General features: G+C 37.1%; 2 protein-coding genes across 13 annotated transcripts in view; both read left to right on the forward strand.

Annotated features, from left to right (window-relative positions):
• The window catches only part of RABGAP1 (RAB GTPase activating protein 1), a 168,426-nt gene that overhangs the window by 94,701 nt on the left and 61,451 nt on the right, over nucleotides 1-12,274 (forward strand). Inside the window, exon 1 of one of the 12 annotated variants that reach the window (XM_072777811.1) lies at nucleotides 1,558-1,658. The exons of the other annotated variants lie outside the window; for them this stretch is intronic. The gene's annotated coding sequence lies outside the window, so the exon portion shown is untranslated. Of the gene's footprint in view, nucleotides 1-1,557; nucleotides 1,659-12,274 lie in introns of those variants that run through there. 12 annotated transcript variants of the gene reach the window in all.
• GPR21 (G protein-coupled receptor 21) lies at nucleotides 1,526-7,725 on the forward strand. The gene is made up of 2 exons (XM_072777834.1): nucleotides 1,526-1,658; nucleotides 2,092-7,725. The coding sequence occupies exon 2, from the start codon at nucleotides 2,487-2,489 to the stop codon at nucleotides 3,543-3,545; it is 1,059 nt and encodes a 352-aa protein (XP_072633935.1). The 5' UTR covers nucleotides 1,526-1,658; nucleotides 2,092-2,486; the 3' UTR covers nucleotides 3,546-7,725.

Below are 12,274 nucleotides of genomic sequence, written 5' to 3' on the forward strand. Positions count from 1 at the left end.
TAGGAGAAGAAAGGGAATAAAGTTATATACCCACTATGTGCAAAGTATTGGTAAAGCCTTTTTTGTGTATACACTGTTTCCTTTATTTTGTAATAACTCTGTGAAATAGGGAGTATGATCCTCATTTTACGGATGATGAAACTGAGGGTGAGAGGCTTAGGAATATAAGAGCAAGGATTTGAAACAGATGGGTGTTTAGTACCATGGGTTTCTTAATATTTTAATTTGCCACTCTTTGCCATGTTTTCTAGTAAAACCTGTCAAATATAGCTATCAAGCTTATGCTCAGTAGGTTTTTTTAGTTTTTTGCCTTCATGTAATAAGCACAGTGCTTGAGATCTTAAAATATAATTAATTGATTTCTGATTATGGGGGGCCATTTGCTTGTGATGAGAAAGCATGTGTGTGAAACAAATAAAAAATGAAAATTGGATCATATAACATGTATCTCTGCCCAGGTGTGCCATCTTTCCTGAATGCTTAGAAATGCCAACATTTGTTTATTTCTTTTACCCTACTGGGTATGTGGAACTTTATTTAGAAGAATGAATTGAGAGTCCATAGACACCTGGAGGAAAAAGTATGAAAAATGCATATTTCTAATTAGCTGTAAATTGTCATTTATGATATTGCCACAATATAATCCCAACACAATATAATATATAATATATCCCACAATATAATCCCAACTTGCATTGTTTCAAGGCACAAGATTGCGTATTCTAAGATACATAAGCTAATTTGTACCATGCAACTTCTTGCGGTTTTAAAGCCTAAATGGAAATGGGTATATTTACTTGTCCACTTTTTGCATGTATTTTTGTGTACTGCTTCTCAGTAAACTAGAAGCAAGAAATGGCGTCTTAAAGCTATAGGGTAACATGGACTACAGGAACAGTGAGCTTGTGTTCTGTTTCCTCAGTATTCAGAATGGGTGAGCGTTTCTTTATTTTTTTTTCTCTTGAAAAACTGATATTTAAGTTTGCTTGTTATTTTTGTCATCTTTCTTAAAATTAGCTAGTATCCAGTGAATCATGAGAGAAAATTCATACTGAACACTTAGCCTTCTAGCTAGAACTTCTTGTGCCACTGAATTAGGATCCCTCAGTTGCCATGCACTGTTAACACAATTTCATTCTTCAGCATTGCTTTTGTTCCCGAGGAAAATGCTATAAGAAAATAGGAATTTCCTCTCACCATTACCCTTGTGGCAGTGTGTTTCAATCTAATTCCTGGCTGGCATTCTGTCCGGGTTACAGCCCCTTCTCCTCACTAGCAGTCTAAATTCTGCTCATCTACTGAAAGGGGGATTCCAGACAGACGAGGAAACAGTTTTCAAACACTACACTGCAGGCATATTAAATTATTGCGTGCCCCCCCCCCCCACGTTGAGAAATCAGGGACCACTTCTCTGGTGACGAATTCTAATGAGCTGCTAATGATGCCAGAGGGTGTGTGCACACAGGCGGTTTCTTTCCCCTCCCCCTTCTTCCTTTTCCCAAGCCCCCTCTTCTCCCCGGTTCCCCTCCTCCTACTTATCCCCTCCCTCTGTGTCTCAGTTCTGCAGTAAACCAGGGCTGAGGCACATTCCTGCACTGCAAGGCTTTCGTTAAGGAGATTTTGTGGCTTTTGTGTGGATTGCAGCATGCAGAATACAGGTAACACTCTGAAATCGAGCTAGACAGATAAATTTTGTTGGAATGTTTTCAAAGAGGCAAGATATTACATTGGAATCAATGAAGAAAATAAATTATCATAAGTAATTTTATTAGTGGTAGTTACAGTAAAATATTTTCAGAAATGCTATAAGCAGATTCCTTTTCTTTCCCCAGAAGGCTCAAATGAAAGGAAATGGGGTTAAATCAATCTGACTTGCGATTGATTTTGTTTTATGTTGATCATGAAAGCTTGCTGTTGCTCCTCTGTAGAGTAAGGACCAGTTATGTGGGTGCTACTGAGAGTAGCCATGAATAGTTGTACTAGGTGGGGTGGGATGGAGTGGGAGGGTTGATACCAGCCTGAGTTAGCCAGGTTCTTTGATTCGGGCATTGGATGCAAAATGTAAAATGCTCTCTCCTTTTCTTCTATCAGCTGTTTAGAGGAGACTCATTACAACTCCTGCTGAAGCTCCTAATCTTCCTCCCTTCTCTTCTGCCCCTACCCCCTACCCTCAGTGGCCTGAAGACATTGTACCCAGAGTTTGCCTTACTCCCCTGGTGCTATGTGTGTGGTAAACCTGGTACTATGGCCACATCTGGGACTGGCCAGACAACTGCTGCTGGTTCTCCCTATTCCAAGAAGGATTTAAAGGGGAAGTACACTGCAGGCAATGCACCAGAGCAGCATCAGGAGCTTGGGGACTAAGGCTCCTCTGGCAGCATTATTACAGATACACAGAGCTGACCGCAATGACAGCAGCTGCTCCTTTGAACTGTTGGCAGCAGCCAAGCGGCAGCATGAAGTGAGAGATCACTCCTGAGCTCAAGATGAACTCTACCTTGGATGGTAATCAGAGCAGCCACCCTTTTTGCCTCTTGACGTTTGGCTATTTGGAAACTGTCGATTTTTGCCTTTTGGAAGTATTGATTATTGTCTTTCTTACTGTATTGATTATTTCTGGCAACATTATTGTGATTTTTGTATTTCACTGTGCACCTTTGTTGAACCACCATACTACAAGTTACTTTATTCAGACTATGGCATATGCTGACCTCTTGGTTGGAGTCAGCTGCCTAGTCCCTTCTTTATCACTCCTCCACTACCCTCTTCCAGTTAAGGAGTCTTTGACTTGCCAGGTATTCGGTTTTGTAGTATCAGTTCTGAAGAGTGTCTCCATGGCCTCTCTGGCCTGTATCAGCATTGATAGATATATTGCCATCACCAAACCTTTAACCTATAATACCCTGGTTACACCTTGGAGACTCCGCCTGTGTATTTTCCTGATTTGGCTATATTCCACCCTGGTCTTCCTGCCTTCCTTTTTCCACTGGGGCAAACCTGGATATCATGGAGATGTGTTTCAATGGTGTGCAGAGTCCTGGCACACTGACCCCTACTTCACCCTGTTCATCGTAGTGATGTTGTATGCCCCAGCAGCCCTCATTGTGTGCTTCACCTATTTCAACATCTTCCGCATTTGCCAACAGCACACAAAGGAGATCAGCGAAAGGCAAGCCCGCTTCAGCAGCCAGAGTGGGGAGACTGGGGAGACTGGGGAGGTGCAGTCCTGTCCCGATAAGCGCTATGCCATGGTCCTATTCCGAATTACTAGTGTATTTTACATCCTCTGGTTGCCATACATCATCTACTTCTTGTTGGAGAGCTCCACTGGCCACAGCAACCGCTTTGTATCCTTCTTGACCACCTGGCTTGCTATTAGTAACAGTTTCTGCAACTGTGTCATTTATAGTCTCTCCAACAGTGTCTTCCAAAGGGGACTAAAGCGCCTCTCAGGGGCCATGTGTACTTCTTGTGCAAGTCAGACCATAGCTAAAGACCCTTATACAGTTAGGGGTAAAGACCCCCTTAATGGATGCCATATCTGAAGTGGCTCAGACACTGGGTCAGTGTCTGTGTGTGTGTGTGTGTGTGTGTGTGTGTGTGTGTGTATTTATCTCTGTATTCCTAGCTCACTAGGAAATCTGGGACAAAATAATTGAACTCTAAGCAATAGCAAACAAATGATCCATCAAAATTACCTTGTAAGTTTGCAGAAATTATTTTCTGAAAAGTGCTTTTGCATCAGGAGAATCAGAACCATGAAGATAAATTGCTCTTGGTTCCAATTTTTGTAATGTCATGGAAATGACTACATTTTTAAGATTTAAAATGAATAAAGCCATATATAACACCTCCCTTGAGCTGGCATGACTGAACCTGGGTGAGAAAAGCATCAGCATTTATAAAAAGTCATTTTCTTGTTGCTTTTCTGGATTCTTTCCAACTGTTGTTTGGGCTGCATATGCAATTGAATTCTTTTAATGGGGAATATTAAAAGCCAGTGATGAATTGGCAGGATTTAAAATTTTTCTTTATATATGCCAAAGTAGAACTACACTGCAAGTTTCAGCACTGTCATTTAGAAAGTCAAAGGATTTATGTCTTATTCTCTTGAGAGAATTCTCAATGCAGTGAATAATGAACACCGAAACACTAATTTTAAAATTTTGCAGTGCACCATGAATGAAATGAAAATTCAGTTAAATCATACAACTTATGAAAAATTGAGCAGCTTTCTGTGCCATACTTCATGGAGAGCTAAAGAAATGTGTTGCATAGAATGTGATTGTGTTGTAGTATTTTTTGCCCATGCCTTTGTGTATGTGTGTATTGAAAATATTTGAATTTAGATTTCTCTTTATAGCAAAATAAGCTGAAACGCAAATGATAGGTTAATGGCTGCCATTTTTATAATAGTGAATCTTTAGTCTTCCCTTTTTTTTTTTTTTTTTAATCCAGAGACTTGTAAAATATCAGAATATCTGGGAGAAAGGTGTCCTAAGCAACAGAGTCAGAAAATATACTGAATATTTAGCTAGTTCATTTATAAAATAGAAGGGGATTGAGATGTTCTCCTTGTGGTTAAATGGAATCAACAAAGTAGCATCTAATTCTTTTTTAAGTTTTTTTTTTTTGTTTTTTTTTTTTTTGTTAATCTTACAGAATGCCCATGTGAATGAGAGATAGAGAAATTCTGATTAAGTCTCCTTTATTGCTGTCCTCTTTCTGGAAAAAAAAATCCTTTGGTATAATGATTCTTTACTCAGTCTTTCCTTCCTTTTTGCTAGTACTTTGGCTTTAAAAAAAAATCTATAGGGTTCTATTACTGTTACTCTGTAGAATTATCGAGAGTGCTGTGTATTTGTATGTACTGGTGATGTTTTGTTCTTCAAGTGATTATCTTTAGAACAAGAAGTTTATTTTTCTAAAAGGAGAGAAGGATTTCCCAGCAGCTCCAGGCATGAGAATATCTCTGCTTTTCTACTGGTTTTAATGTTTTGGAAGTCTTCAGGGGACTTATGTGATCTCTGCCTTTAGCTAGATGTTATAATCTGAATACAACAATGGTATTCAGTGAGATGGAAGAAACCCAAGGGAAATGGGTTAAAGTGGAATTTTGAATCCAAGAAAGGATATGGATATTTATAAAACAGGCAGATGGGCTTTGGTTTTTTTGTCATGATATTAGAAAACCAATCTAGTGCCCCCTTTTAAAATAAAGGGCTGCATTCTTTGGATTTTACTCTTTAGGTATCAGTTTGACTTTTAACCTCAAATGTGTGTTCAACTTAGACTTTTTAATTTTGAGTGAATAAGTATTATATTTAAATTTCAGATTCTGAATTCTTCCCAAAAGCTTGCTTGCTCTTTATATTTACTATTAGAAAACTTGATTACAAGCTGTTTCAATATTACTGTTTCAATATTTAGAACTCATACTGAGGGATCCCTGGGTGGCGCAGCGGTTTGGCGCCTGCCTTTGGCCCAGGGCGCGATCCTGGAGACCCGGGATCGAATCCCACATCGGGCTCCCGGTGCATGGAGCCTGCTTCTCCCTCTGCCTGTGTCTCTGCCTCTCTCTCTTTCTCTCTGTGTGACTATCATAAATAAATAAAAATTAAAAAAAAAAAATTTTAGAACTCATACTGAAATTGCAAGTTATATTAACAATAGCTTAAAACTTGCCATTTGAATTGGAAAACCTTTCCTCTTGGATTCTGAAAAATGGTTTTGTGCATTTCTCCTTTATTTACATGGCACAAGTCTAAAAAAACAAAATTCCCTTTTTCTTCATACATGTTGGAGAATACAACCTTTCAGATATGCAGTTTGCTTGTAAGGTTTTAGTTTAGTAAAGATGGGAATCTTAAAGATTAATTTTTATAGAAAAGTGATGTTAAATCAGTGGATTTTTACTTTTGGAGGTGCTAAGCCCTTTTAATTTTTTCCTGCAATGGAGTTGTATCTTGTGAGAAAAGAGAAAACTCTTTGGGAAGATTTTATGGAAAAGAGAAAATACTTGTTTGACTTTCTGAAAGTGGCTGATTAAGCTGATGTTTTAATAACTCAAAAGACAATTCTTTTATAATAAGAGCTTTTTGTTAACAGATATTTACATTTTTTGTTCTAGTACCAAGTTTAGATGTCATTAGAAATGTATTTTTCACATTAGAATCTCTGTCAGTATCTCAGCCTAAAACTAAAGTAGAAACTACGTAGATAAAGTAATTTTAAAGAAAAATTCCCCCACTCCTGCAGCTGATTCTTGCTTAATATCAGATGTCTTTCCAGTTTATCTTGTCTTCATTGGACTGTATAAAGACTGCATTTTCTTCAGTTATCAGTTCTTTCCTCACATTCATTATCTTTACTGTTTTTTTTTTATTTTTATTTTCTTGTGTGTTTGCATGTTGGGGGAAGAGAGCATGAGCCTGGATGTAATCATTCAATCTTTGGTGCCTAGGGGCATTTTCCTGTGATACATTTGAATAGTCTGTGTTTAAGTAATCTTTTCATCCTGGCATATTTAGTGCAACATTTGATGATGACGTTTGGTTTAAATACCAATCTGGCTAGTTCAGAATGAAAAAAAAAAAGTATATTTTTAGATTCAATTACGTTGAGCTTTGGCAAGACAGTGCATTTAACTATATATGGTATATGACTGTATCAGAGGAAGCATAAGCTTTTGGTGATTGTATTGAAATTATTTCATAGTAAATGTTCAAATAAGACAATACTAATTGTTATATTTGTAAATTAGTTGTGTGTTTTTACACAATGATTTCAGAGATGTGTTTTTTTCCTCTCAGAACAGAAAAGCAGTTACAAAAGGACAAGTGGTCTACTTTAATGAAAGAACTATCTTACACCAGAAAAGATATTTAAATTATTCATGGACTTGTTGACTCCCAGATTCCATTTTGGAAAATGTTTTCTTTAAGCTCTTTGCTGGAAAAATTTCTTTTTGAGCCTTTTTTAAGGGCTTTTCCTTTTTACTTGAATAATGGTCTCCGTATTTTGGGATTGGGAAAACTTGAATTTTTGAACTATAAATGCATTGTCTACTCTTTGAACTTGAAAATGAAGCAACAGGGTTACAAGTTTCTTCAGCCTTTTGGGTTTGATTGAAAAATCTGTACAGTGACTTCATAGGAAATATCTTAATTTCACTATTTTTTTGTATCATAGAAGACTTGTGAAATAAATTATTGGCAAACCAGAATTTATTGTTAGGTGAGCAGATTATGAGAAGATTAAGGATGGGAGAATCGTGGCATTTATGATTTTTTAAAAGTCTTAACAAATCGTTTTTCTGTATTTTTGTATAATTTTTCCATTTCAAGTTGAAGGAAACCTAATTATTTTATATTAAATGTACATATTGCTAACATATTTTACAGACCCTGGCATTATTCTAGACATTTCTTATAACTGTGAATGAGTCATCTGGGCTTTTCTTCAAAATTTAGATGCTGAGGGTACCATGATATGATTAAAATGAACTTTGGAACTAAGATTTTAAAAATCTAGGTTTCTGTTAAAAGTTAACTAGTTTTGTAAGGGCAAGTCACTTCTCTAAGCACTTAATTTCTTCTATAAAAGGAGATAACCCTCTCTTCCCTCATAGGGTTACTTTGACAATTGAATTAGATATGGATGTAAAAGTATTTTGTAATTTGTGAAGTAAGTGCTTTGCAATAAAAACAAGTACTATTGTTTGTATCTACCATGGTTTTACATCTAAGGAAGTCCCACATAATGATATGGTGTCCCCCCACATTAAGGTCTTAGAAGCTCAGTGCTGGGTTAGCAGTTCTATGCTAGTTAGCAATCCCAAATTTAGGAAGAGAGGCATGATAAATCCTCATCTTTATAAAATGACAGTAACATTAAATTCATCATAAAAATATTTTCCTTTACTTGTCTATAAAATCTCTAAAGGCGGGAACAGTAGTGTGCCTCTTCATGTCTTTATCCCTAAAATCTAACATGGGACCTGGCTCAGAGCAGGAGTTCTGGTCAACTTTACAGAATTAGTGAATGATTCTAATTATTGCAGCCACTATTATTACGTCTAGTCATTATAGAGCAGTGATGTTCAAAAGGAGAGCCAGAGCCTTTAAGCAGTCTTCCTCTTTGTTCAAGACTATTCTTGATTCTAAATGATAAAAGATATCTTTGTAGTACCAAGAGATAGTGTGGGAATGTGTATGATCTGTATGCCAGGTAACTTTACTCCTGGAAACTCCTAGCCTGGGCCAAAGGAACTTCAGACAGTGCTGTCAAATTACCAATTTCTCCTGGCATGGATAAGGAATATGTATTTAGATCACCTCACCTTTTTGGCTCTGAATCCAGATAAGATAGGCCATAACAATCAGTTACAAGGAAAGAGGAGAGGTATAGGCTAGTTTGGTAAAAGGAGCTGTTCCAACTCTGTGGTTTTACTTTGTCTTTCAGTCTTCCTTTCTTTTTTTTTTTTTTTTGAGATTTTGTTTCTTTATTCATGAGAGACACAGAAAGGCAGAAACATAGGCAGAGGGAGAAGCAGGCTCTCTGCAGGGACTCCGATGTGGGACTCGATCCCAGGAATCCGGGATCACAACCTGAGCCAAAGACAGACTACTCAACCACTGAACCATCCAGGTGCCCCTCTTCCTTTCTTTTCTTAACACGGGGATATACTTGAAATGATACTGCTTGTAGGGTGTGGAAAATTCTATAATGCAATAACAATGGCTTTAGGGAAAGTTTAAGAAACAGTCAGGAAGCCCTTTTGTGCAGCAAGCTCTGCTATATGCCAGTTATTATAGCTAACTGGCAGGGTTATAAAGAAGGAGCATATGATTCCTTGTAGAAAAGTCTACATATTAAATCATCCATCTCTTTGTCCTTCTCTGCTCCCAGAGTGCTCAGTCAGCCCCAGATTTTCTTTTTTTTTTTTTTTTTTTCTTTTTTTTTTTTTTAGCCCCAGATTTTCTAAGCAGGAAATAAGACTAGTCCAATCTGGGGACTGCTATCTGAGGGTTCCTAAACTAGTCCCATTACCTGCCCAAATCACCTTATGTTATGTCTGTCGGTCAACAAATCCCACCTGTGTGTACAGAACTTCCAGTTAGCTTGTTTACTCCTCTTCTACTATTAACAGCCAAAGATCACTGATCTTTTGAGAAAGTTGCCTCACATAATATACACAGAGCCAAAAACAAAAATCCGAGGAAATAGAAACAATGCAAGTCACAAAAAATTTAAAAGTAAATCCAGTATATTTTCCAAAATACATTTTAAAAAAAGCTTTTGCATCCATTAAAGGAGAATAAGATGCCATTAAAAAATAAACAGAAAAGGAATAAGAAAGAATTCTTGAGATTTAAAGTATAATCAAATATTTTTTAAATCAGGAAAGTTAGAAGATTAAATTGAAGTAGGTAGGCCAGATAGTGAAACAAAAGATGATAAAGTAGATAGAAACAAGACAGAGACTTCATAAAGGAGGCCCAGTATCTGGCTAACATGATTTTCAAAAACAGAATAGAAGGGGAAAAATGAGGAAATTCTCAGAGAACTATCAGAAGAAAAATTTCCAGAACTGAAGGATATGAGTTTCTGTAATGAAAAGGACCAGGTTGGTATAATAAGAAAGACTTTATGATGGTGAATCACAAAATTTCAGGACACTGGGGGTGAAGAAAAATCTTAAAAGCTTCTTGGTCTGGAATAGGGATGGGAGAGTGGGAACATGTAAGTGCAGAGATGTGAATAGCACTGGACTTTCTGCCACATTGAAGCAAGGAGATAACAGGGAATGACTTCAAATTTTTGATAAGTGATTTTTTAACCTAGAATTTTATGCCCAGCCAAACTTTGATTCAAGTGAGAGTAAAATAAACCCGTTGTGAGATATGCAGGGTCTCAAAAATATTTACTTGCCTTTACATCCTTTCTCAGTGAGTTACTGAAGGATATACTTCCCAGAACGATGGTTAAAATTTAAAAAGTGGAAGAGAACCCAGGAAGCAGGGACTCCCAACACAGGACAGAGGGGAAAAGAATTCCCATGGTGATGGAGAAGGAAAGCCCTAGGATGTTAGCTGTGCAGCAGACCAACTAGTCCAAATTGGAGAACAAAGGAGGGTGCTGGGAAGTACGTCTTTAGGAAAAAACCACTGAGAGGAATTTACATTTTTTTAAAATTATATTAGAGAGAGGTGTGTGGAGAAAGAATCCTCAGCAGGGTACATACCCAGTGTGTAGCCCAATGAGGGCCTTGATCTCATGACCCTGAGATCATAACCTGAGCTGAAATCAAGAGTTGGATGCTTAGCCGTCTGAGCCACCTAGGCACCCCAGGGATTTAGAATTCTGTCAAATTTATAGGGAAAGAATTGGTAATAGATATACATAAAATAATGAAGGGAGAAATGGAGCAATTAGTTATGAAGCCAAAATGAAAAATTAAAGAATAAAGGAAGTCTAGTCATGATACACTCTGTGATTTAGTTATGAGCAATATTAACTAAAAATTGTAGCAAAATCACATTGAAAGAAGAAGGGAGGTATGTGGGGGAGGTTGGGCAAGTACAGTATCTCTCATACTAGAAAATTTGAAAAAAACCAACAGAAAATAGCAATTTAAATATTTTATTTAAAAATAGGAAGAGGGGCAGCCCAGTGGCTCAGCGGTTTAGCACCGCCTTCAGTCCAGGGTGTGATCCCGGAGACCAGGGACAGAGTCCCACGTCAGGCTCCCTGCATGGAGCCTGCTTCTCCCTCTGCCTGTGTCTCTGCCTCTCTCTCTCTCTCTCTCTCTCTCTCTCTCTCTCTCTGTGTCTCTATGAATAAATAAATAAAATCTTTTAAAAAAATAAATAAAAAATAAAAATAGGAAGAGAAAAGAAAAGAGAGCAGGGTGGGAGAAGTAAGGGGTCTGCAGCCTGCTATTTTTCTTTGTAAACTTTGTGCTATGACCTTTCCAACTACTACTCCTATTCCAACTATATAATAATAGGTGTATTATTTTTTTATAAAAAGCATAAACCACATTTAGGAAAAGGCAAATAGATTTCAGCAGAAGCAGAGGGAAATCAGAAAGCATAGGTTTAGAATACATTACTAAAGTAGAGAATGAGAAATGTAATCACACTCTGTTATCTCTGGTCCTGTACAGAGCAACTTCCTATTCTTCATCTCTCTCTCATCATCCTAGGAAGACAGGCAAAAGGGATATTATTCCTCTTTTATAATTGTGGAAGCCTGATTTGGGGACTGCAAAACCTTTCTGATTCCAATTTACTACATTACTATGCCGCATGGGTATTAGTTTGGGTCTTTTTAGGTTTTTTAATTTTGTTTTTTTACTAAGGGAAGACAGCAGACTGGAAAGCATCCTCTTTGACATCCTGGAAAGGAAATCATGAAAACAAACAAACGTGTGTGTATGTGAGATGATAGATAGATAGATAGATATAGATATACAATATCTATAGTACAAGACCTGGCAATATGAAATCGTAAGTGGAATGTGAAGTACCATGTGGTATTTCATAGATAAGGAGATATGTGTTAGGTGAATTTTCTTAGAAGGCAGTATATGAGATGGGTTAGGCTCTGGGAAAAGTAGGATCTCTATAGTGTTATCTCTGCCCACCATTTGAATGAGATTGCTATTAAGTATCCAGCTGGGCAGAGTTTGAGGAACCCAAAGTCTCTTTAGATAAAAGACTCTAATAAAATGACTTACAATTATTAAAGCAACATATGACATGAGAGTGCCCTTTGCAAAGTAAAAAGCACATCTTTATGTTAAATTGCCATGATTGTAATAATCACTTAATGAAAGGTTTATTGGTTTGTTACAAAAAGATTATATTGGGTTTGAACAAAATACAAAAGTAAGTCTTTTCAAAGTAAAACTTTAAACTCTGTGCTATCAGCTTTTAATAAATACTTGTTGAATTAGTAAGATAATATTTTGGGGAGAAGGCAGAAGGTATAGCATTAAATGGCATGATTTATTTCTGGATTTTCTTCCAGAAAGACTGGGGAAACCCACCCCTACTGCCAAAGCCATTTATTTATAGCTAGACCAAAAAAAAAAAAAAAAAGGGGAGGGGGCGTTTATGGGTCTCTGTCTTCATTGGCCCATGGGGAGCAGAATCCGACTCAAAAGGCTTTTTCACTTTTAAAAGTTTTTTCTTCATGACATGATATTTGTAGTAATTGAAACCCTTCCAACTTAGATTATGTTAGCCTTGTGAACTAATATCATGGT

Source organism: Canis lupus, chromosome 16, assembly GCF_048164855.1.
Source record: "Canis lupus baileyi chromosome 16, mCanLup2.hap1, whole genome shotgun sequence".
NCBI classification, from domain to species: Eukaryota; Metazoa; Chordata; class Mammalia; order Carnivora; family Canidae; genus Canis; species Canis lupus.

Bases quoted from the DNA above. Each gene is read 5' to 3' on its own strand.
- GPR21 (XM_072777834.1), top strand. From the start codon at position 2,487: ATGAACTCTACCTTGGATGGTAATCAGAGCAGCCACCCTTTTTGCCTC.